Genomic DNA, 26627 nt, shown 5'->3' with positions numbered 1-26627 from the left:
ACCTTGGAGTGCAGGTTCATAGTTCTTTGGGAGTGAAGTCACAGGGCGATAGGATAGTGAAGAAAGTGTTTGTGTGGTTGTCTTTATTTGTCACAGCATTGAGTATAGGAGTTGGGAGGCCATGATGCAGAAGTATAGGACATTGGTTAGGAATACTGTGTGCAATTCTGGTCTCCCTGCTATAGGAGGGATGTTGTGAAATGTGAAAAGGTTCAGAAAAGATTGACAAGGATGTTGCCAGGGTGGAGGATTTGAGCTAAAGGGAGAGTCTGTTTTCCCTGGAGCGTCAGGCGCTGAGAGGTGACCTTAGAGAGGTTTATAAAATCATAAGTAGCATGGATAGGACGAATAGACAAGGTCTTTTCCCTGGGGTGGGGGAATCCAGAACTAGATGGCACAGGATCAGTGTGCGAGAGGCAAGATTTAAAAGGCGACAGAGGATGGTGCGTGTATGGAATGCGGTGCCAGAGGGAGTAGTGGAGGCTGGTACAATTACAACATTTAAAAGGCATCTGGATGGGTATATGAATGGGAAGGGTTTAGAGGGACACGGGCCAGTGCTGGCAAACGTGACTAGGTTAGGTTAGGATATCTGGTCGGCATGGGTGAGTTGGACCGAAGGGTCTATTTCTGTGCTGTACATCTCTATGACTCATTTGGCTAATCCTGACAGTGCCCTGTTAGCATGGTCTACAGGGTCTTCCACTTTTCCAAGGCTCCCTGGAATTCAGGATGGTACGCCTTTATTTAAAGTGCTGTATGCCTAAGCTATCCATGAGTTCCTTAAACGCCCTAGCAGTAAAATTAGACCCTTGGTCTCACTGAATCTCTCTGGTCGCCCATACTGGATTTAAAAAAAAGCTACTAATTCCTCCACCACCCTTTTTGCTTTAATACTCTGTAATGGAATTGCCTCCAGAAATCTGGTAGACGCATCCATTATAGTTAGCAAATATTCGTTCCTACTTCTAACTTTAGGGAGGGGACTTATACAATCAATCACATCCCGTGTGAAAGGTTCTTTGAATGTGGGAATTGGTAACAAAGGTCTTGATTTTATTTCTGTCTGTAGCTTACCTATCATTTGGTATGTTTGATTTAGATTAGATTAGATAACTTAGTGTGGAAACAGACCCTTCGGCCCAACAAGTCCACACCGACCAGCCAAAGCACAACCCACCCAGACTCATTCCCCTACATTTACCCTTTCACCTAACACTATGGGCAATTTAACATGGCTAATTCACCTAGCCTGCACATTTTTGGGTGCTCCAGTTTCCTCAATAAGCATTGGCAACTAACCTGTATAAAAGGGATGTGTTTTCTTTGTTCAGGGCAACACTTTGACCTGACTTCGCATGCCTGTGAAGAGGGTCCAAGGGGGTCATCTAGCTTATACAAGCTTTAATAAACTTTAACTGTTTGCAGAAGATGGTGTGCGCGAATGGCACCTTGTGTCATTGAAGTCTCTGGAAAAGAATCTAACATTTATGCAGCCTAGGCCAATGGAATTGCTTTTGTACCCTTACCCTGAGTCTTCCTCACACCCAGATGACCTGCAATTCTTCCTGTCTGTATGCTACCGGCTACACAATCTGGTGCTCTTCTGCCCGTTTCTCCTTTGCACTAACCTAGGATAGTTAGGATTCTATCCTTTAAATAACCTTCAGGAATACATTGATTCCTTTTTAGTGTATGTATCAATATATATACCTTTTTATTGTTTTGTCTTTCTGTTGTAAGTCCATTATCCTTTCTAAATACTTCTGCCTGACCCTATTCCTGTTCAGGTTTTTCCTGCACCATTACATCTAACAGTGTGTCAGCTAGCTGAAAATCAACTTCTTCATCTTTCTCTTTAGTGTTTGCTTCTTGCTGTGACTTATGACGGTAGGATCTTGTTACTACACAGTCTGGAAAAAATTCCAGGGTATTTTTCTTTTAACTCCTCTGTTCCCTGGTTTTCCTTTTGGCTTCTCCACAACAAGGAGTGTCACTTACACCTTGCATCCTGCCAGATCGTTCCCAAGAACAAACTGTATTCCTGGAACTGACACTCTGTCAATCACTCCCACTATTACTTCCCCAGTCTTGATTTGGCTCTGCAACCTGATCTTCACAGGGGAACGCTAAATTTCTGTCCATCTATTTCACAAATTACCATTCTCTCGGGTAACGTCAGAAAGAGTGCAAATACTTTCATTTCTTGCTATTAGAGACTAATTAGCTCCCATATCTCAAAGTTGTAAATTCTTTCCCCTCTTCCCCCTTTCTTCCTGAGTAAACTTTACCCACAGAGGTGAAGTCTTTATAGAGATTGGGCACTAACTCAATACCCAGCCCCTGCCTCGGCTGTGCACTCTCCTGTAGCTCCTCAACTTTTCTTGGAGTTTCCTTTACTACTTCCACTAATCCCATTAGCTTAGCCTCTTTTATCACATCTTTTCCCAAAGCGACTTGCTTCAGTGACCAGCACTGTGATCTTATGTGTCCCACCTTCTGGCAGTGAAAATACCATTTCCCAGTGTCCTTTTTAAACCACCAGCACTGTACTTTTGTGATCCACTCTTTTACAGTGAAAGCACCTGAGATTTTTCACTCTCTTGAGTTTCCTTTTTCACTTATGATAAACTATTCCCAGTCTGGTTCATGCTTTGTTTTGTAGTGAAGGATGTCCCCTTCTCCCAATTTCTATCTGTCTCAGGATGAAATTCTGCCGGGAGCTAAATTTCTCTTTATGCACCAATGCATATTAGTTTGCCATCTCTGTCTTTGTGGATTAACTGAAAGTTCAAGTAGTGAGAACAAGTTCTTATCATCTCTGGAAGAGTGTTTTTAAACTCGTCGAATAGAATAATCTCTGTTTTAGAGACTCGTATGCCTTATCTATCTTTAAGGGCCACACCCTTCTGTCAAAATTACTATGTTTACTACTTTGGAACTCATATGTTTGATCTGGTTCCTTCTTTGTTTTTGAACCCTTGTCTATATGCTTCTGGTACCAATTTATAAGCACTCAAAATAGCCTTTTTGACGTTGGCATAATCTCTTGACCCCTCATCTGACAGTGCTGCAAATACCTCATTAGCCCTGAGACCAGCTTAGTCTGAGCTAGCATTACGTAGAAGTTCTCTGACCACTCCATCTGTCTAGCTAATTTTTCAAATGAAATAAAGAAAGATACAACAACTTTCTCATCAAAACGTGGCGATGTTTTAACACACTTGTTTATGTCCCTACCTTCTCTCTTCATCTCCATCCTGTTAACTTGACTTTCTTGACTAATTCACAGCTTCTGAAGTTCAAATTCTTTCTTTTTGCTCATCTAAGAACTTTCTCTCCTTTTCTTTTTCCTCTAGTATGGCTTTTTTCCTTGCTTTATCTTCTCACTCCGTTTGCCTAAATTACAACTTAAGTTTTTCTAACTAGAAATAGAATTCCTGCAGTGTGGAAACAGGCCCTTTGGCCCAACAAATTCACACTGAGTCTCCAGAGACTCATTCCTCTACTACTCAGTATTTGCGCCTGAATAATGCACCTAACCTGCACATCCCTGGGCAACCAAGCATGGCCAATTCACTTAACCTGCACATCTTTGGATTGTGAGAGGAAACCAGAGCACCCAGAGGAAACCCATGCAGACACGGGGAGAATGTGTAAACTCCACACAGACAGTTGCCTAAGGCAGGAATCTAATCCGATCTCTGGCGCTGTGAGACAGCAGTGCGGACCACTGAGCCACCGTGCCGCCCCAAACTCTACTGCACTTGTCTGTTTCTCTGTTACACCTAAGAGCTTGACCAACTCTATTACAATTTCAGCTTTCCTTTTGTCCCTGGTTAAACCCAATTCTAACCTATTTTCTAATTCTAAAAGTACATCCTTCCACTGTCTTTCTGAATTTAACAAATTTGGGAAGCATCTTCAAACCCTAGAACCTCTTTTGCAATGTTAACAGCAATTTCCTTCCTCTTTTAATTTTACCAACCACAAGTAAACAAATTTTCTCACCTATTTTATTTAAAGATCTAGGGCATTATTTAGCAAGTATTTAAATCTGCTGGGATCTTTCGTACCCAAAATCTGTTCAAATCTGTCCAAGTCCCTGACTGGATGTGTTTAAATCTGTCCAAATCTTGAATGAGGAGCCCCCCCAATCTATTACGACATGGAGGTGAATCCCTCTGTTAATTGAACCAAACATGCAGAAAAGCTTGCTTGGCCTTGTAATTTGTTAAAATGAGTGACCGAGAACTCCCAAATTCCACTATTTAAAGTAAATAACATCAATTTATTTTTTAACTCTAAAAGTGAACATTAACCAACAACTGTTCACAACTCTAAACCCCCTTTCTCTGAATTGCTTACTATCTGCCTCCAACTCTATAGCAATATGCTGTTACAATACGACATTTACTGAAGTTACATCAACTTAATTTCAAAACCACACAGTCACTGTCGTCTTGTGTCTTCAATCTCTTTCAGCTGAGGATCACCCTGGGTTGTTCAGTTTGTTTTTACTGCGAATATGTTTAACATGAAAAGGTACTTTGGTAGCAAGTGTTGTCTAATTTCTTTGAGAGCAGGATGTTAGATGAGCAATTTCTACGACATTTGTTCTCACTTAAAGGTAGAGTACACGCCCTCAACTCATCGCTGTCCTGTTGAGATTTTGTGGAGCACATAGATCCAGAATGGCACTTAACATATCCCAAGATTTAGATAGCATTTGGTGCACACGGGAGAAAATTCTTCTGAAAATACAGATACAGGAACAGATGGCTGCATGCGCGCAGATGTACTCCTACCTCCGTTATACCCCACTAATCCATCCGGGTCATAGAAGAATATTGTCGTAAATCTCTGCTACCACTGAGGCCTGAATGTGCCAATGCAGGGCTACACCAACATACAATATGATGGGCATCATCATTTTCGTCTTCGGGTCAGTTATCATTCCATCACCTAAATTTTAATCACAAAGACCTGTGGAGCGCCGCCCGCACCCCCCCCCCCCCCCCCCCCCCCCCCCCCCCCCCCCCCCCCCCAATGGAGATGACACAGCCTATTGTCTACATTATTCGTTGGATTGCCAGGATGCAGTACTCGGAAGTGCTAATTGGGCGAAGGTGCTGTAAGCCAGGTCAAAACTGCTTGCAGTTCAGTTGTATGAATATGAACTCTGCTCTGTGTGGTAACTTTCTATGGTTTCTTTATATATTTTAATGTATGATGAACAAGGTGAATAAATCATCCAATACATTCCTGATTTTTCATGTTGCTGTAGTGTAATAATGAAGGGTGAACTTGGAGTGAGGAAAATAATAAAAGTCTGTACAGATGTCATTTTGATTAAGAATTAACTTTTAAGTTCTTCTCACTGGCAAATATTGTTTAATTATTATGGAACATTTTTGTGGTACACTGATTACTATGTTAACTTTAAATTGGAGAAGCTCTAGTTTTGATTTGTTGATTTATTCTCAAGATACTATATCAAATCTTATGGAAGGGCAACACATTTCTGATTGTACTATATTTGCGGATTGTAAACCAGGTGTAACTGGTTTGATGAAAAGGCAGTGCAGAATCCTTTTTAAAATTTTGAATTAACCTTTTCAAGGGTGCTGTGATACACCTGGAATTGGTGAGACTTGAACTTGGCCTCTTACATCTTCTGTTTATACGTAGTAATTTTGGATGCCAATATGAAGGAATTAGGTAGATGTTGCATTAATTAGGCTTTCTTTGAGGTAGAATATTAAAGGAGTAATTATAATTGAGATGTTTAATGTGAATGAAGAAGTATATTGAATTCGATAGGATTTACAGATGGCCTGACCTATTCGGTGTTTAAAATTTCATCTCTTCCAACCCGCTTCAATTCATCCAATTAGCATGTTTTCTATTCCTTTCTCCCCTCATGCTTTTAGCTAGATTCCCCTTAAATACTAAATGTGGTATTTGTTCCATTACTTAGTGGATAAAGAAATTTTTCCTAAATTCCTTAGTGGATTTATTAGGGCTAGATATATAGATGGTCCCCTAGTTTTGATTTTTGTCTGCAAGTGGAAAATTTGTCCCTACCTCTACTGTATCAAATTTCTTTTATAATTTTAAAGACCTCTCACTGGTCATTACCCAGTCTTGAATTTCATAGATGATACCTCATACCTGGTAGCAACCTGGTGAACCTTATCTGGGCAGCCTCCAATGCCATTATATCTTTCCTTAGAGAATGGGCACAAAACTGTTTACAGTATTCAAACTGTGGTTTGATTAGTGCCTTGGATTCTTTTAACAAAACCTCCCTACACTTTCTATTCCATTTGCTTTCTCTGTTGTTCACTGAGCTTGATATTAGCTTTTTGTGATTCATGGATGAGGACTCCCAATCCATTTGTTTTGTAGCTTTCTGCAGTCGCTCTCTGTTTAAATAATATTTAGCTGCTCTTTTTTTTACCTAAGTGCATAATCTCACATTTTCCCCCACATTACATTTCATCTGTCAAGTTTTTGCTGATGTTTTTAATGTACAGAACTTTCACAGTATTGCAAATGTGGTCTTATCAATGTTTTATACAGATTTGACTGAACTTGTGTTTTTTAAAGCATGATCCTTAACAAGTTTAACATAATTGTGTATATTCCCTTACAATTAATTCATTTGATATGTCATTGTGAGAAATGCTTTGATATGTTAATGTGGGATTGCATGCATCTCGAAACCAAGACCAAAAATCTATACAAATAGTAAATTTCACACTCACCACCTTTTTAGCTGAAGAGGCTTCTGAATTCCTAGTTGGATTTATTAGTGACTAAGCCTCTTCCACTACTGGAGAAATCTACATCTAGTTGATACAGACTTTAAAGATTAGAATGGGCACGCAGTCATTTATAAGCATCAGATTCAATACCAGGATGTTTATTCAGCTCCGCTGACCAAGATAAATGAAAGGTGTTTCTGCTAGTAAAAGTTCTGAACAAGGCAGTATAACCTCAATTAAAGCTAGTCTACGTAGCGTCAATGACTGGAAGCACTTCTTTATGAAAAAAGGCAGTGTAATGTGAAACGATCTTGCAATTGGTGCGTCAAAACTACAACAATTTCTGGAGAAACTCAGCAGGTCTGGCAGCATCTGTGGAGAGAAAGCTGAGTTAATATTTCGCGTCCAGTGACTCAGAAGGGTTATGGTATTTTAAAAAAAAATGAAACCAAGATGATTAGATGGGGTTTAAAAATACAGATCAGCCATGATCTTAAATGAATCATGACATGAAGGATTGAATGACCTCTTGTTCCATGTTCTGCTGAAAGTACAGTTTATGATAGTGTGTTTGGTATTTTGTATGATATCTTGATAAATTAAAGGACAATAAAAATCCACAAACAACATTTGCAGTTTTTCCTTTGTTCTGCCTACATGACTCTGAATTTGGACCCATAATATGTTTACTGGCAGTACCAGCTTACTATTTATAACTGTCTATTTTGTGCTACTTGCCCATTATCAGTTTAAGACTGGATTTTGTCCAGATCTTCCTTTATGTATATGCAGTTACTTCATTATCTGAGGAATTGCGAATGGAACATCATACTAAACACCTCTAGATGGCTTCATTTCGGTTATTTGGAGCTTAATGCCTTTTGCATTGATCAAAAAACCAAAAGAACTGCGGATGCTGGAAATCAAACAAAAATGGAAATTGTTGGAAAAACCCAGCAGGTCTGGCAGCATCTGTGGAGAGAAAGCAGAGTTAATGTTTTGGGTCCAGTGACTCCTCTTCAGAATTCATGGTAGTTAGGAAAACATTTCTTTCTGAAAAAGCTAGAGTGGAGATACAGACTACATGATAGAGGGAGATAGAGCCCAAAGCAAGAGAAAAACAGTTGGGCAGATAAAGGTTGGAAAGCAGTCAGCTTAGGAGAATGAGTGGCTACTAATGGCGCTATTAGTGGCCAACAATAAGTTGTGTTTAATGGCAAACCATGTGATCACAAGGCCTGGTGTGTAAGGGTGGGGGAAAGTATAGGGAAAATGCCAAAGCCCCAAATTTGTTGAACTTGATATCGAATCCAGAAGGTTGGAGAGTCCCAAGCGGAAACTGAGATGTTATTCTTTCAGATTGCACTGAACTTCGCTAGCAAGCCTGACACAGATGTTGGCCAGGGAACAAGGTGGTGTGTTGAAATGGCAGGCAATGGGGAGTTCAGGGTCTTTGCAGACAGTGTAGGTGTTCTGTGAAACAGTCACCTAGTCTACACCCACCCATACTACAGATGATATTTGTTTTGTTGCAGGTGCAAGAATAGGACAGATCGTGTTAATCCATAGGTGGGATTTAATATTGCCACGCAGGTCCTGTTTACTGTTCAGGATTGGTTGAAACCTCCATTGCTTTTGTGGGACAGGGCTTCAGACATTTGACTGCCCATGTTGGACTTTGAAACAAAAGCAGAACTTGTTGGAGAAACTTAGCAGGTCTGGCAGCACTTGTGAAGAGAAAAGTGTTAATGTTTTGAGTCCAGTGACCCCCACCCCTCAGTTTTGACCCTTCCCTGGGATTCAGGGCCCTGAGGTGGAAATCCTGCCTGTCCAGAGATACTGGCAGGATCATTGGTGGATCCCTGAACTCTGACCAGCGAGGGTGGGATACTGGGTGTTGTGGGACATGGGTTCAGGTGTTTTGGAGACAAGGTGATAAAGGATGGCTTTCAGCGGTAACTTCTCCTCATGATTGTTTGGTAAATCAGGCACTAAGTGAACTTTGAAATGAGGATTTCCCACCCACCAAACCCCTCAAAAAAAATCAGTAAACACAACGGTTTGTCGGGGGGCAGTCTTCAGGAGACAGAGGAATACTGTGCCACTTGCAATTAATCTCTGAGCCCTGATTAAATTCTGATGCTCAGTATTGAACATCATGCTGTGGTGTGCAAGTTTCCTACATTGGTCATTACTGCCGTCAACTTGGAAGTTGGGGGAGTGTGTCTCCTACTATTGGCAACTTCCTTCTGCAGCGAAGTGCGTCGAGCAGCTACATTTACTGCCACAGCAAGCTACATTAAATCCAGTCTCTTGTAATATTCTTTTAGTTGTGTTCGAATGGTCAGTGAGTCTAATGTCAGTGATAGGGAAATTTATTGGAAAAATGGAGGGGTCAAATCGATCTCCACTCAGTCAGCATGGCTTCATCAGTGGAGATCATGTCTAACAAATTTGATTTTTATCAAGGAGGTGACTAGATGGGAGTAGTGCATTTGATCTGGTATAAAAAGTGAGGTGAAAGTGCTAAGAGCCCATGGGATCCAGGGCAATTTGGCAAATTGGATTCAATGTGACTAAATGGCAAAAAGCAGAGAGTGATGGTTGAAGGGTGTTTTTGTGACTGGAATGCTGTGTCCAATGGTATACCATGGGTTCTGTGCTGTAACCTTGCTGTTTTCAGAGTAAATTGATGATCTAAACACAACGGAAGTATGGTCAGTAAGTTTGCAGATGACGTGAAAATTGGTGTGATAGATAGCGAGGGGGAAGGCCTTGGACTACATCACAACATAGATGGACTGATCTGATGCGCTGAACAGTGGCAAATCTATTTCTGAAAAGTGAGAGGTGATACACTTCAGTGGGGCAAGAATGCACATGTTGAATTTCAGGACCCTGTGAAGTAGGATTGGAGGGACTTTGGTGTGAATGTCCATGATCTTTTAAGGCAGCATGGCAGGTAGATAAGATGATTAAAAAAGGCATGTAGGAAAGTTGTATTTATTAGTCATGGCATTGAATACAAGAGTAAGGAGATTATGATGTAGTTGTATATAATGTTAGACCACAATTTGAATACTGTGAATTTCTTGTTGCTACACTATAGGAACTTTGTTTGCAGTAGAGAGGGTGCAGAGGCGATTCACCAGAATATTGCCTGAGCTGGAATGTTATGCCAGTCGGCTCTAAAGAGAGACTATGTAAACTGGGGATGTTCTCCTTGAAGAGGGGGACCTGTTTTGAGCTGCAAAACGTTCTGCAGGACAGAACTAGGGTAACTAGGGTCTTAGTAGAACGGTTAATAACTGGGGGACAATTTTACATTAGGGAGTAGGAGGTTTAGGTAGATTTCAGGAAATATTTTTTCCTTCAAGAAGCTTTTGGGTATCTGGAACTCATTGTCTAAAAGTATGGTAGAATTGGAAACCCTCAAGATATTTAAGAAGTATTTAGATGAACATTTGAAACACCATAGCTTGCAAGGCTGTGGGTCAAGTGCTGAAAAATGGGATTGGAATGGATGGATGTTTGGTGAGCAATACGGATTCAATGGGCCGAAGGGTTTCTTTCTGTGCTGTAGGAACTCTGTGACGTGCTCGCTGGCTCTAATGTGGTGCATCTTAATTTTGGAGTCCTAAAATTAACTTGTTAACTTTATTTTAACAAAAACATTTTAATTTTTTTTACATCTTAGGTGATCCTTCTTGACCGTTGGGCATGTTGAAAATAATGAGCAATCCATATGCTGACCTCTTGGAGCCCCTTGATCCTAACAGGAAGGAAAAGAAGTTCTACAATCTGTGCAAATTGGGCGATGAAAGATATGGTGAGGAAGCACAAAATATCACCGGTTATCCACTGGATGCATGTATTTGAATTGATTGCTAACTCAGTGGCCTTGTGCCAATCTTGGAGAATCCAGCAATTTTAAACTGCATTGTTACTGAGTGCTGCACTTTGGAAACTAATGGTTCAAGCCCCTCTTCAGGACGTGCAAAAAGAGGGGAAAAAAGCAATGCTGCAGTTCTTTAACCAGTAGTGTGTTGACTTCTGAGGAGGAATTATAATATTCCTGTGCATATTATAGTTCATTCACTGTTATAAGTTGCACTGTTTATATATGGATTGTGAAATGAACAGGCAGTGTAATCATTTCAAAATGAAATGTGGATAGTAGGATCCTTTTGCAGCTTAAAAGGTGTAAATTATTTCAGAAAAAAGTCAGTGATGGATGGAATGGACCTAAGTTTTACACACTTCATAGACTTTTACTTGTAGAGATCACGTCACAAACATGTATATCTAAACCTGACAACCACTGTTTCAGTCTGCACCATATAATCTTTGAAAACCAAATTAAAAAACAAGTCAAAGGGCATCTTTAATTATCTTTGATGAACTATTTGGACATTACATCATGAGGTGGGACCTGAATCTGGATCTTCTGTCTCAGAGTTAGGGTTACGATCACTGCTCCATAATGTCCTTAGGGACACCTGATGTAGGAGGACAAATGGCTTCCCAGTTAATGCCCACCATTTGAATACATTTCAACATGCAATTAGTAAACAGTTAGCAATGTTTTGTTAATGGTTTTATTTTCACTCATGCTTTGCTGTGACAGGTGCCAAGAGGACATTGAAATTGAGCTTATTCTACCATCATACAACAACAGTTACTGAGAAATCTAAAACTGAAAAACAAAAAGCAATGGAAGTTGCAAGAATATTTTTTATATCTAGGCTTGTAACTAGTTAGGTCACATCCATCATCTCCTAATTCCCATGAATCTTTGAGGATGAGGGTTTTCATAAAGCCACTGTTGAGATAAATCGTCAAGTGCTTCTAGTTTACATTGGAAACTAAAAAATAAGTGTATGCTCTACATCCAAATGATTGAATTGTTAGAAAATGACCAAAGGGGCACAATTTATTATCATATTGATCACAGAGCAAAGATCCCATTGCTATATAGTTCACAGTGCACAAGTCCTTTTGGTGGAGCAGCAATAGCAGGAGTTTCTGGAGATAATCTGAGATTCACAACAGAATTCATGCCAAGGAATAACATGCTAAGGGGAGGAAGAGGCAACCATAGCTGACAAGAAAAGTCAGGGACAATATAATACCAAAAGAAAAGGTATACGATGTGGAGAAGTTTAATAGGATGCCAAAAAATTGGGAAACCTTTAAAAACCAGTGAAGGACAATTAAAGAAAACTAGAAGGGTGGAAAAGATGAAATACGATGGCAAGTCAGCTGGAAAACGAGGCTGGAGATGTAGTGATCTGGAACACAGATGGTGAAATAACTGAATAGGTACTTTGCATCAGTTTTCATGGTGGAAGATGCCAGTAGCATATCAGAGATTCCAGAGAGTCGAGGGACAGAGGTGAGTCTTGTGGCTATCACTAAGGAGAAGGTGATAGGCTAGCTGAAAGGCTTAAAATGGATAAATCACCCAGACAGAATGGACCACTGTATATCCCAGGGTTGTCAAGGAGGTAGAAAACGAGAAATTATTAGCCAGTTAGTCTGACCCTTGTCATTGGTAAGATTTTAGAGTCCATTATTAAGGATGAGATTGCTGAGCACTTGGAAGTGCATGGTGAAATAGGGTTGAATCAGCACTGCTTCGTGAGAGGGGAGGTCATGCCTGACAAATCTCTTAAAATTCTTTGAGAAATTGATCAGCAACTTAGACAAAAAGAGTCAGTGAACATGATCTACTTGGATTTCCAGAAGGCCTTTGACAAGGTGCCGTAAAGATAGCTGCTAAGTCTATGCCCATTGTGTTAGGCATTACATACTGGCATGTTGACTGGCAAAAGGCAGAGAGTAGGGATAAAGGAGCCTTTTTCAGGATGGCAGCTGGTGACCAGTGGAGTTCTGCAGGAACTCACATTACACTTTAATAATCTGGACAAAGGAACTTGGAGAATTGTTGTTACATTTGCAGGTGACAACGATAGGTGGAAGGGCTGGGAGTGTTGAGGAGGCAGGGAAGCTACAGAAGGTCTCGTGCAAGCTAGGAGAATGTGAGGTTTAGCACTCTGAGGAGAAAAGAGGTATAGACAATCTTCTAAAGGGAAAAGGCTTTGGAAATCTGAAATATAAAGGGATGTGGAAGTTGTAGTTCAGGATTCTGTTCGGGTTAACATGAAGGTTCAGTTGGCAATTAGGGAGGCAAATGCAATGTTAACATATTTTGTGAAGGCTAGAATGCAAGAACAGGGATATATTGCTGAGGTTATATAAAGCTCTGCCAGACTGCATTTGGAATATTGTGAGCAGTTTTGAGCTCCGTATGGTAAGGAAAGATGTGCTGGCCTTGGAGGGGGTCCAGAAGAGGTTTACAAGAACTATCCTAGAGATAAAGGGCTTAGCATATGACGAGTGGTTGAGAACTCTACTCAATGGACTTCAGAAGGATGAAGGGGGATCTTACAGAAAACTGAGGGGCCTGAATAGAGTAGAACTGCAGATGTTACCTCCACGAGTAAGAGAGATTAGGACCCGATGACTTTCTTTAGAACTGAGATTTTTTTCCTCCATAGAGGGTGAATCATCGAACATCATTGCTACGGAGGCTGTGGATGTCGTATAACTGAGTGTATTTAAGACAGATAGCTAAGTTCTTGAGTAGCAAGGGTATCAAGGTTTACGTGAGAAAGCAAGCGAATGGGGTGGAGAAGCATATCGGCCATGATTGAATGGTGGAGCAGGCTTTTTTGGCCAAATGGCCTAATTCTGCTCCTAAATGTTATGGTCTTGATTAGAATCTACATGTTATTCAGGAGTTGTACCAACAGCAAATGCTATTATTAGAGGAGAAGCTGTTGATTTGTCTGCAGAGCATAACTGGTCCTTCCTTAAGTAAATTTAATGAATAGTGTTTCTGCACTTGATGTTAATGGTCTGTGGTAAGTAAGTGAGAATCTAGTGGATATAATCATATTTCCGATACAACTCTGCCCTGTTGGTTATTCTCCTCCACTTTCTTTGCCATTCCCATAGTGGCCTTCAGTCACCAAGTTCTTTAGCTCTGCAATTCTTTCCATAAAGCTTTCCATTTGCCTACACCTGTTGTCTCGTTTAAGATGCAAAAGTTTACTACTTGGAATATTCCTTTGGTTACAAGTCCTAATATCTCTCTGTGCATTAAATTGTGAATCACCTTTTTTACTTGGTTAAAGTTACTGTAGGAGAAAGTGAGGACTGCAGATGCTGGAGATCAGAGCTGAACATGTGTTGCTGGAAAAGCAGAAAGTTGCTGTATAAATAAAAGTTATTTTTGTTCTCCCCTTTCCTCTTCCTCTCTGTCCACTATTTCTTTAACAGTGCTGCTGCTGCTTACTTATTAACTAGCTGTTTCTGAAATCTACGTCAGCTGCTTCTGTGATTTTTATCCTGTAATTATTGTCCTAAGTTATTTTAAGATGACATTCACTCTTCTTTCCCTTGATAGCACGTTTGCCATTCTCTATCCGGGTACTTCTAGAAGCAGCAGTCAGAAACTGTGACTGTTTTCTTGTGAAGAAAGATGATGTTGAAAACATATTGAACTGGAAGGTGACCCAACACAATGGTGTTGAAGTGCCTTTTAAACCTGCTCGTGTCATCTTGCAGGATTTCACGTAAGTGTAGTTTTAGCATTCCATAATGCGTTAGTGAAATCCAATGAATACAGTTTGTAAAAAGAAAAATGATTGTGGATTATATTCTATAATGCACAGATTATATTTAGCAAGAAGAATTATGATCAAAGGGCAAGTTGTATTTTGATTCGTATAGTGGATTGACAGAAGCTTGATTCAGTGCATCTATCTCCATAACAAATCAATTATTTCCTGTTTTATCACTTCCTAATGTAATTCCATGGTACCTAAAGTTAACCAATTTACTAAGATAAGTTTTATGATCAGTTTTGTCATGTTTGGTTTCATTTTTGCATTCTCTGGATGGTATTTGCAGATTGTGTAATGTATAAAATATGTATAGTGTTTGCTTTAAGCATAATATAATTGAAATAAAAGCTATATCTTGTGCACGAAAAGCAGGAGAAATCCAATCTGGCCAATTACTGCTCCATCATTCTACTCTTGATCATCAGTAAAGTGATGGAAGATGTCATTAAAGATTCAATCAAGCAGCACCTGCACAGCAATAACCTGCTCACTGATGCTCAGTTTGGATTCCACCAGGGCCACTCAGCTGCTGTATTCATTACAGCCTTGGTTTGAACATGGACAAAACAGCTGTATTCCAGAGGTGAGGTGAGAGTGACAGCCCTTGACATTGAGACTGCATTCGACCATCAAGGAGCCCTAGCAAAACTGTAATCATTGGGGATCAGGGCATACTCTCTACTGGTTAGAGTCACACAGGTTGTTCTGCTATAATGTGGCAGCTATGTTCCTCTGCAACCTCATGCTAGAGAAAATTGCACTGTAAGAAATCTGCTGCAGCAAACCGTTATACCCGCTCAGTAGAAAGTTCACATTATCCAATGTCCACAATTCGTCAGGTGCGTTATAACAAATTCGCACTGAGGAAATGTGCATAATAGCAGAATGACCTGTTATCAGGTACATAAGAACATGGTTGTGGTTGTTGGAGGTTAGTCATCCCAGCTCCAGGAAATCTGCAGAAGATCTTTAGTATCCTGAGTCCAAACATCTTCAGCTGCTTCATCAGTGACGTTCCCTCCATCATACGGTCAGAAGTGAGGATGTGCACTGATGATTGTACAATGTTCAGTACCATCTGCAACTCATTAAATCCTGAAGCAGTTCACATTCAAGTGCAACAAGATCCAGACAATATTTAGACTTGGGCTGACAAGTAGAAAGTAACATTTGCACACTGAATCCCTACAATCATTCTCCTGGGGGTTACCATTGATCAGAAACTGAACTGAACTCGTCATGTGAACACAGTGGCTAGAAGAGCAGGTCAGAGACTGAGAATACTGCAGTGGGTATCTCACTTCCTAACTCTGAGTCTGTGCATCATCTACAAGTCACAATTCATAACTGTGATAGAATACTCCCCACTTTCCTAGATTAACACAGCCCCAACAACACTCAAAAAGCTTGACACCATCCACTACAAAGCAACCCACTGGATTAGCACCACATCCACCTCCTCCTCCACTGACACTTAGTAGCAGTGTGTACTGTCTAAAAGCAGAAATTCATCAAAGATCCTCAGCCAGCATCTTCCAAACCCATGACCACATCCATCTAGAAGGACAAGAGCAGCAGATACATAGGATCACCATTATCTGCAAGTTCCCTCCAAGCCACTCATTATCTGACTTGGAAATATATCTTTGTTCCTTCACTGTCGCTGGGTCAAAATTTTGGAATTCCCTCCCTATATGGGGATTGGAAAGCAAGTAGGCAGCTCATCAGCAGCACCTCAAAGGCAGCTGGGGTTGGACAATAAATGCTGGTCAGCCAGCGACCCCACGACCTACAAATGAATTTTTAAAAATGCAAAATTATTTTGCTACATCCAACACTTGCGTGAGGCTGTTCTACACAGATCAGTGTTCTTGATGCATTGATTTAAGGTCATGGGTTTGTGGGAAAGCATTGTTTAGGATGGGCAATGTTGAGAATAGCGTTAACTCCAGGTGAGACACATGACAACATGAATCCTAGAGTGACTTTGGTAAAGAAAAAGTAATCAGTCCACCAAGTTTCATTAAAATGTTAAAATTTGGATGCATTCATCCAGTATGAACTGCTGGAGAAGCTAAGCAGTTTACTAGGTTGATATGGTAGGGAGTTGGCCACTGAGTACTTGTCAGGAATTCATAATTCAAGATTTGTCTGTGGTTAGAAAATCAGTACAGGTTAGGGTCTAATCCTGAACATTGGAATACAAGCTCAATTGAGATGGTTATCTGAGATTTTCAAGATGCTTGAAAGCACAACCGCCATTATTTGGTGAGCAAATTCCATGCAAGCTGTGAAGGAGTAATTTCTTCAGGCTGGATTAGATTTGGTTAGTCCAGTTAACTTTCTGTTCAATGTGTATTTTAGTGAGGATAATATAATTGAATGCAGGGGGTCAATGGTTGTATTCTGGCACTTGTGTTGTGTGAATGTTGCATGCCACTTGTCAGCTAAAGTCTAAGTTCAGGTCTTGCTGCTTCAGTATTTCAAAAGTCATGAATAGTGCTGAACATGGTGCAATTGTCAGTGAGCACCCCTATTTCTGACCTTATGGTGGAAGGGCAGTCACTGATGAGCAGCTAAAGATGCTGAGATGACTGATCTCCAGGAACTCCAATTTTCCTTTGTGCTACGTATGACTCCAACCATTAGAGTTTTGATCCACTTCCCGTTGACTTAGGTTTTGCTAAGACACCTTATTACCATACTTGGCCTTGCTGTCAAGGGCAGTAGAGCAGTCACTTTCACCTCACTGGCTTAAGTTCTGCCTTTCTGCACTGTGGTCGTAGCATCTAAAAATCTGTCATCCTGTGCCGAATGCATTCAAAAACATGCTCTGCAATTGAGAATTCCAAAGATCTTTCAACCTTTTGAGTAAAGGCATGGTTTTATAACAGGCACGTTCTGTGAAAATGATCTGACATCTGTGACTATTTGCTTTGTCTTCAGTGGTGTACCTGCTGTGGTTGACTTTGCTGCTATGCGAGATGCTGTGAAAAAACTGGGGGGAGATCCAGAGAAGATCAATCCAATTTGTCCTGCAGATTTGGTTATTGATCACTCCATCCAAGTAGATTTCAACAGATGGTAAGTTGTGAAGGTTAAAGTTCCAATATCACCAGTTTGAGTGTTGTTCATTTCAAAAAGGATTTTGGATTGCTTTGTAAAATTTTGTAAAGCAAGATCTGTTTTGAGTGAAGGTGATTTTACTTGTCTAATTAAATTTTGTTTACCATTTTGATCAAAAGCAACAAACTTGGGGGTTGAAAAAAGCATTTGGCCTCATTAACTTTACAGGTTTATTGCCAATAGTACAATAACTGTCAAGTCTGATATTTTTAAAGCTCTTACTGAGTGCATAAATTCTTCTGAATGGTACGCCTATGCAGAGACAATAATAAGATGAATGATCAGGTGGAATTAATCCCTTGCCCTAATCTAACTCTGGCAAATGTGTTTAATACGCAGTGCAGTGATGAATCATCTTTAAAGTTGTCTTTATTATTCCTTACTTTTTGCCTCTTGTAGCATTGCTGGTGCTGCAGAACTTTTAGTTTAATTGCTTGCTTATAGATCAGTCCAGATCTAAAATGGTGGTCCATCAGACAGCATATACTATCAGGAATCTTCCCATGTTGATCATTTTTTTGAAGTGGAAACACAGCCAAAATTTGAAATGTTGCGATGCTGTGGTTTGGAAAAGAGGAAGAGCATTAAATTTAATTATTTTCATACTGCATTTAACAGGGTGCAAAGCTTGGGTAGGGCAAATTAACTTCAAAAAGAAGGAAAACTGTATCAAATTTTAATCTGATGTCAAAATTTGCCTTGAAGAAATGACTAAAGTGTATGATGGAATTATGGGTACCGAAAATCCAAAGAGATGACTATTATATATTTTGAAAATTTGGAAAGAGAAGCACCTGAGCATGTTGACAGCCTGGGCACAAGTCACATGCCAGTTAGACTGTAGTTATAATATGACTACTTTAAATTAAGTGTGGACATTGGAAAAAAATCAGTTCCAACACATTTGTGACAGCAGAAAATCAAGTTATACAAAGTGTAAGCAGTGCAAGATTTTAAATTCTTTTCAATAATTACTTGAAGACTTGACTATGTAGGTGCTCTGAGAGGCTGTTAATCTTGAGCTGAAACGTCTGGATTGGAATGACAGTATCGGGCTAAGGATTAGGCTCTTTCGCTGATCTGAGAAATATTTCTGCACATGGAGGGTTGTGAATCTTTGGAATTTTCTGTCCTGGATAGTTGTGGTAGCTAGTTGTCAAGTACGCTCAAGTTTGACAGATTCTTGGCGACTCGAGGAATTAAGGGCTCTTGGGATAAAGCAGGAAAATGAAGCTGTGGATGGTCATCCATTATCCTATTGAGTGACAGAACCCTGTCAAGGGAAGTGGCACACCCCATTCAAATGTAGTAGTATTGGAACCAATATTTCATCAAGTCATGATGGCTAGTCATCAAATAATTAAATCCAGGTCAGCATAATGTGGTCAAACATTTTTTTGCTCCTGGAGTGATGCATGGATGTATCTGCTGTTTTCTTTTTCTTTGCCTAAAAAGTAATAGCAGACAATTCCATTATAAATTGTTCTGAGCATGCCCTAAGTGCATATAGCAGGATTCTACTGGAGACTGAAGTGACTAAAAAGTCAGTCAAAAATGATTACTTAATTCCAGTTGACAAAAAAATATTATTTTGGATCTGTTGTATTTCATGAAACCTCACAGTAAAAGACAGCAGTTATGTGTAACTCAGTTGCATATAAACTTAATTTGCATAAACAGTAGCTGCAATTATTTCATTTTATAACAAGTTGAAAACAAGTGCATGGGTAAAATAAGGCAAGTATCGCATTACATCTTGCAATAATTAATATGCTTCTATTAACTACAGCATTCATACTGAGCAAGTGTAGAGTTTTGCAAATGAGGGCTCATTGTGTTAAAACTCAAGTTTCCGAGGATCAGCAAATTATTATCTTACACTGAACCCATGTACAAAGTATTTTTGATTCATGAGGTGCTTTTGTTTAAATTATGTACGGATCTACCGAATTCTGTGCTGGTTGTTACCAAGGCATTGGCACCCCTTTTTCTCAAAGTAGGCTACCACATTACTTCTTTATTATAGATTAATTGAGTGCTGTTCCTCTTCTAACCCATGCTGTTTGCTTAGCCTTTTTTTTGGAAAGGCCATCTGTTTTGTGTTCGTATAAATGTGCCTTGTTTCCTAAAACCATTAATCTATTTATAGTGGTTTTAGTTTAGATTTGCGTGACTTGTTTTGCTTTTTTTAATATAGACTTGATTTATGCACTTGTTAGTTTTTTTCAGATAACAGGCTCACTTTGATGTATTGAAGTACAAATGACTCCTTGGGGAAGTGGAAAAATAGGATAATATGTATATTTAATTACAGAATGCTGATGATAGACTAAATTGAATACTGCTAATCTATATTTACGATCACATCAGAGAACTTGTTTGAATCGACATATGCAGCCTTCTTTCTGAAATTAAAGCTTTTTTTCCCCAGCATTTTAAATGCGTTAGCATTTGCACGTAGTTTCAGGCAGTTTATGCATAGCAAGATGAATTCTTGTGATATGGAAATTATGCTGCCCCTTTTGAATCCCAGATTTTGATGTGCTAAAATTAACTGTTAAATATTAATTTAAACTCCACACTGTGCTTGTAGAGAAAGCCTTTTTCTATTTACATTGGTATGCAATATTCTGTGAAGGATCAAAGACTTCTGTGGGACAATAGAGGAAATAGAAAGAGGATGAAATTACGTTTGAATGGTAATCAAAGCTGGTAATAGGTTAGTTAGGCCATCCTGGCAGTGCACTTATGACTTGGTTCAGTATCATGAGTCCAAACGAACCAAATAAAGATGCAAGTTCCCACTTCTGGAGGTTTTTGAGTTAATACTAAGGCAGGTCAGCAAGATCCAGGAAATATCAGGCAAGAGAAACAACTTGATTTTGATTTTAGTATTTGGTCTTGGGCATACTAAATTTTACCCAATAAAAATGCATGAAAAGACTGTTTGGAAATGGGTAAACCCTGTGACTGAAGTAAAGTTGGTTCTGTCCACTAAAATGATTGCATTTTTAAAATTCATTCATGGGAAGTGAGTGTCACTGGCTGGGCCAGCATTTATTACCCATCCTTAGCTGCCTTTGAGAAGGTGTTGGTGAGCTGCCGCCTTGAACCACAGCACTCCATGTGCTGTAGTTAGATCCATGATGCTATTAGGTGATGGAGTTCCAGGAATTTGACCCAGTGATGGAAGGAACAGATATATTTTCATGTAAGGATGGTAAATGGATCGGAGAGGTCCTTGCAGATGGTTGTGTTCTTATGCATTTACAGCCCTTGTCCTAGATGGAAGTGGTCATGAGTTTGAAAGGTGCTGTCTAAGGAGCCTTGGTGAATTTCTGCAGTGCATCTTGTGGATGGTACACACTGCTGCTACTGTGTATAGTGGTGGGGGGACTGAATGTTTATGGATGTGGTGCCTATCAAGCAGGCTGCTTTGTCCTGGGTAGTGATAAGTTTCTTTATTGTTGAATGAGCTGCACTCATCCAGACAGTTGAGTATTCCTTCACACTCCTGAAATATGTCTTGTAGAGATGTGTGAAGCATGAGGTATTATTGTGATGCAAATTTGTGGAAATATTAACTAGTTTGGTGCCTTTAAAGAGCTAGAGGAGAGAGTATAATCTGAAAATTCTGGTTTTACAAAAAACCATTAGTACTCTGGAATCAAGATGTAAGTTGCAGAAGGCAATTAGTATCCAATAGAATTTGTTTTCTGAAGTTAATCAGCACTGGGTACACAAATCTTTCTAGTGAGCTGTGCACATTTCCACAACAGGTACTTTTTTTTGTGTGGCTTCAATTAGCTGGTTAAGAACTCCCATTCAATTAACCTTGGTTCTGTAACCTTCAGTACCATTACCTAATGCGTTACCAATCTCGGTTTTGAAATTTTCAATTGGCCTCAGTTGGATTTTGTTTTACGGAAAGAGACTTCCAGATTTCCTCCAATCTTTGGATGAAACAGTGCTTCTGATATAGTCCCTGATTGCTATGCCTCTTGATTCAGGATTATATCTTTTGTTTTCCACTATACCCATTAGAGGAAATAAGGGAAGAGAGATCCTTTAATCATAAACCTCAAATATCTTCATTCAAGGAATACAGGTCAGATCTGTCCAATTTTTCGTAATAAATCAACCATTTTAACCTTGCTAATTACATTAAATCATGAAGTGAACTTATGGTTAAACTGTTAAAACTAATGCTTCTCAAACGTACTCCTGCAATGACCCTATTTAGAGACCTGAAAATTGTCATGATCCCATGGATAATGTGTTTAGTGTGAGGTTGGGAAAATCAGGGCAGGGGACAGCAGGTTTGCAAATATGAGGTTGAGGTTATGAGAAGTATCTGGTGTCATATTGAGTAATGTTATGCACAGAAAAACCTGCATTGTTTGAGATGACAAAGTATCATTCTCTCTATGTAACTGGGAAGTTAAGAATAGAATATTCAGAATTTAGTGTTTTATATTGTACCATTTGGGGTTCATGTTCGAGATGGGGTCAGTCTTTGACCTCCATTATTTCACTGTAAAGTCACAAAGCAGGAGATCTGTCAGTGATTGGTCACCAATTCTCAAATCCCTTCCAAATGTTACAGCAAGTGTATCCTCCTTCCCACTTTAACTATGGTAACATTATTAAATACTTGTGTTAAATGCAGTAGTCATCCTAAAATTTATGTGCCAAATGTGCTCAACCTAAATTAGTTCTGATTTTGCTTTCCTCCAGGCCAGACAGCTTGCAAAAAAATCAAGAAATTGAATTTGAAAGAAACAAAGAAAGATTTGAGTTCTTGAAGGTATTGCTTTTAGTTTTTAGCTTTTGTTTGCTTTTAGCAGACATTCTGTAATAAATTGTATTTTTACCATTTTGTGTGCCAGAGAGAAAATATTTAGTGAATTATTAGACTTGACCTTGTGAACTGAAATAAAGATTCTCCAAGAAGAAAGGTGGGGGGGGGAAAGAACTAGAATTCTGAAACACTTCCAGTTCCACCCACGATGGAGAATAAGCATGGATAATAGCTAGTCTCATGAACTATGCTCAAATATGTTTACATCAGAATTTAATGAGAAAAGACCATGTTTTAAACTTTTGATAATCTTCACTAATCCTAGAATTTCCTTCCTGCTTCCTAGCAGTTGGGTCAGATAGTCAATACTGATAGTTGATAAAATAGCATCAAAGTATGCTCTTCTGTTCTCTCAGTGGCTTAACTACTTAGGACAATGTGCAGCAGGACCATACGACAGCAAGTACCCTGTTTCCCAGTTTTTTGAGATGACTGATGTCGGGTAAAAATTGGCTAAGTCTCCTACTTAGCTGAGTGAGTGGGGGAGTAAATCTGATGAAATTCATGCTCATTGTTTCTATCCGGCAACTTCTGTTGACAAATTGTCATTTCAGATGAGGAAAGGGCAATCTATAGCTGTGATACCTTTGCAGTGTAGTAACTTGGTCAGACTGTCTGTGCTCATACTTGAAGGACAACCTTTATGGACAGGCATGCCTGGACATGCAACTCAGTAAGTAATGATAACTTCAGAAGGGAAATCACCTTAAAACAAAACTTTGTTAATCTGTATTTTGAAGTTCTAACATTCAATGTTTTCCACAGCAATTAATTTAAAGGGATAGGCATTGTATGCAATTATTTAGCTCCTTAATGTGCTGTTGAGTTAAATCTAAATCATTCTTGCATTTTGTTCTTTTAAAGTGGGGTTCTCAAGCTTTTCGAAATATGAGGATTATTCCTCCTGGCTCAGGAATCATCCACCAGGTGAATTTGGAATACTTGGCAAGGGTGGTGTTTGATCAGGATGGCTATTACTACCCTGACAGTCTGGTGGGTACGGACTCTCACACAACAATGATCGATGGCCTAGGTGTGCTTGGCTGGGGTAAGCGACCTGTTAGATGTTTACCTTGTCTGAGATTATTATTAGGATTTAGCTATATTATTGTTCTAGGAAAGTGATGAATTCTTTTTGCTTTTTGAAAGCTGCTCAGATTTTGTATTATTCAAAATTGTTCTTAAATTTTCAAATTTTTAATTAAAAAATCGATTATGCTACATTTAAAATGAAAATTCATCAATTGCAGTTCAAAACCATTCTTTGTAAAATTTACCCAAGACATTTACCAAGAAAAATCCCAGTGAATGTCAAGTACTTCTGTTTTTCTTTAGGAGTTGCAACTATCATTTTATGGGAGGATCTAAATATCTACATTAACTCAATAGGAGCATTTCAAGTAAATCAGAACTCCCCAGGGATTAAACTTACTGAACAGGAGAGTTGGAATATTTAGATTAGAATTCAGACAATGCATTTGACCTAGTGTTTCAGTGTTGTGCAGCGCACCCCAGCTGCTTAGTTTTGCAGGTGACCTGTTCATTGGGTGTCTCTTGAGACATTGTATTTGGACTGGACGTGTAGCTAGTTTTATTAAAGCAGTGAAAGAAAAGAAAATGAGTGGAACCAACTTACAAGTTATGAGCACAAATATAGGGAAAAAGAGACATTGGCAGGGCAGGCAATTACTTTTAAAACTGATTGTGAGACTTAGATATGGACATGCAAGCAAAGTTCTCATAGGGAGTTGTTTATAAAGAGGGAGAATGCCAAAACAAATAAGCATCCCATACAAGAATAAAGATGCATGATTCATTAATACTTTCTCAACTATCAAGAAAAGACTTTTGAGTTATAGTAAGTCAGGTTTGTTTCTACCTGTTCTCATGACCATTCATGCACACCTTTGCTCACTGCGGTAAGACTAAGAGGAGGGCTGGGAAATGTGCACATGGCTAGGTATCCAGCTCAGGTTGCAGGGTAAGGTTCAGTTTTTCATCTGTAGGCCATTCCTCCTTTTCTTTGCTCTTTGGCAATCAAGCGTTCAGCCCATTACCACTGGAATTTCTTTCCTAAATTTCTCTGCATCCTTACCCCTCGCTCCTCCTTTGAGAGTTCCTTAAAGCCTACCTCTTTCTATTTTCCTGGTATTTCCTTATCTGGTTTGTTGTCAGATTGTTTGAAACTTTTATGAAGCTGCAAAGTTTATAATGCTAAAGGTGTTATGCAAGTACATAATTTTGAGATAAATAATATAAATGTATTTAAGGTAAAGCTAGATATGTACAAAGGAGAAAGACATAGGTAAAATAATGTGAGAAATGTTTATTTTTGTGGTTCATAAAGATTAGCATTGACTAGTCTGCTTCTCTGCTGTAAAATTCCAAATTTTAAAAAAGCCAGTGAATGTGAGCACCTGAATGCAAGATGTGCAGACTGCACATGAGTCTACTGTCCAAAAGAGAACATTTGCAGTAGACCTAAACCTTGTGACGATTCTACTTGCTCAAGTTACAGGTATGGAAAAAAAGTCATGTCAAGGTTTTACACAAGTTTACAAAATAATGCTCAATTGCTATGTAAATATTTGGTTTCATTCTAAGAACCTACGTTGCTTAAATAAAATCTCAAGTATTTCAGTCAATTCCTCAGCACAAAAGTGCAGCCTCACTAATCAAACATTGGGTCTTAGTATGTGTCATAGATTTTGCAAGCATGTAAAACTTTCTTCCTTTCAACAGAATAAAATGTTGAACTAATCCGTTCAACCCATGTTTAGTCATTAAGAAGTATATTTTCCAATTGTACTGTTATGTGGATCCTTGCCTGTTAGGATCATGTATCAGGAAACCTGCTGTATAATGCGCAATTTGTTGTGCAGTCTTTTTTTTAAACCACGGCTGCATGTGATTACTTTTTCCAGCACATGTTGCAGGGGACCTGAGAATGCATTCAATTTTAAGCCACCTGCTTATTGTTATTCTAAGCCAGTTTAATTGATACTCTGATTTAATTTGTCTAATTTATAGTTCACTCTGAACATATTTTAAACTGGTACACCCAGAAATATATGGGGCCAGTTAACTCAGTTTTCTATTTGGTTAGCTTGTGGTTCAATAACACCAACATGACTTTGATTCCTGTTTTAGCTAAGATCTTGCTTGAGCGATAAGTATTGACCAAGACATCAGGGAGGACTCCTCTAGTTTTCTTCAGCATCAGGCAATGGGATATTTTACGTCTGCTTGAGATGGTGGATGACATTTGAGTTTATATCTTTTCTAGAAAAAATGGCATCCACGACAATCAGCATTTCCTTAGTTCTGCACTGGGAGAGTCGGCCTAGATTTTTGTTTAATTTTCTGAAGTCAGATTTGAACCCATGATATTCTGAAACACCATTATCCTAGCACCAGCCATGTTTGGCATTCTGGGTCCCACTAATAATGTGAATATTGTTTTCTTCACAGGTGTGGGTGGCATTGAGGCAGAGGCAGTGATGTTGGGCCAGCCAATCAGCATGGTTCTTCCAGAGGTGGTTGGTTATAAATTGGTAGGAAGCCCACACTCCTTGGTAACATCAACAGATATAGTCCTCACAATTACAAAAGTAAGTACATGTAAAGTTCTAATTTGTGTTCATTTTTATAAAATCAACTAAAAATGTTTTTATGTTTTCAATTTCCACAAATTCTTAATCTAGCATAGAACATAGAATGTTCCAGCCGTCAATGTTGTACCGACCTGTGAAATTAATCTGATATCCATCTAACCTGCGCATTTTCATTATTATTCATATGTATGTCCAATGCCCATTTAAATGCCCTTAACATCGGCTGGTCTACTAACGTTTCCCATCAACTACCCTCTGGCTTTTCAGCTAGCCAACTTCTGATCCAGTTCGCTAAATCACCTTCAATCCCAAAACTCCATATTTTGTGCAATAGCCTACCATATGGAACCTTACCAAACACCTCACTGAAGTCCATATACACCACACCAACCATTTTACCTTCATCCACATATTTTGTCATCTTCTCAAAGAACTCAGTAAGATTAATTAAGCACGACCTACCCTTCACAAACCTGTGTTGACTGTCCCTAATCAAATCGTTCTTTTCCGGACAATAACAAATCCTGTCTCTCTTAGATATCTTATCTAGTTCTTCAGCAACTTC

General features: G+C 39.2%; 1 protein-coding gene across 1 annotated transcript in view; it reads left to right on the top strand.

Annotated features, from left to right (window-relative positions):
* Positions 1 to 26627, top strand: part of LOC132828789 (cytoplasmic aconitate hydratase) — a 73007-nt gene that overhangs the window by 9459 nt on the left and 36921 nt on the right. The window contains exons 2-7 of the mRNA XM_060845883.1: positions 10468 to 10599; positions 14242 to 14410; positions 17408 to 17545; positions 22325 to 22394; positions 23313 to 23496; positions 25920 to 26059. Of these exons, the coding sequence (XP_060701866.1) occupies positions 10491 to 10599; positions 14242 to 14410; positions 17408 to 17545; positions 22325 to 22394; positions 23313 to 23496; positions 25920 to 26059 (810 nt within the window). The 5' untranslated portion in view covers positions 10468 to 10490. The remainder of the gene's footprint in view (positions 1 to 10467; positions 10600 to 14241; positions 14411 to 17407; positions 17546 to 22324; positions 22395 to 23312; positions 23497 to 25919; positions 26060 to 26627) is intronic.

The sequence above is a fragment of the Hemiscyllium ocellatum genome, chromosome 2 (genome assembly GCF_020745735.1).
Source record: "Hemiscyllium ocellatum isolate sHemOce1 chromosome 2, sHemOce1.pat.X.cur, whole genome shotgun sequence".
NCBI lineage: Eukaryota > Metazoa > Chordata > Chondrichthyes > Orectolobiformes > Hemiscylliidae > Hemiscyllium > Hemiscyllium ocellatum.
The sequence above is the reverse complement of the archived record's forward strand: the minus strand, read 5'-3'. Positions and strand labels throughout refer to the sequence as shown.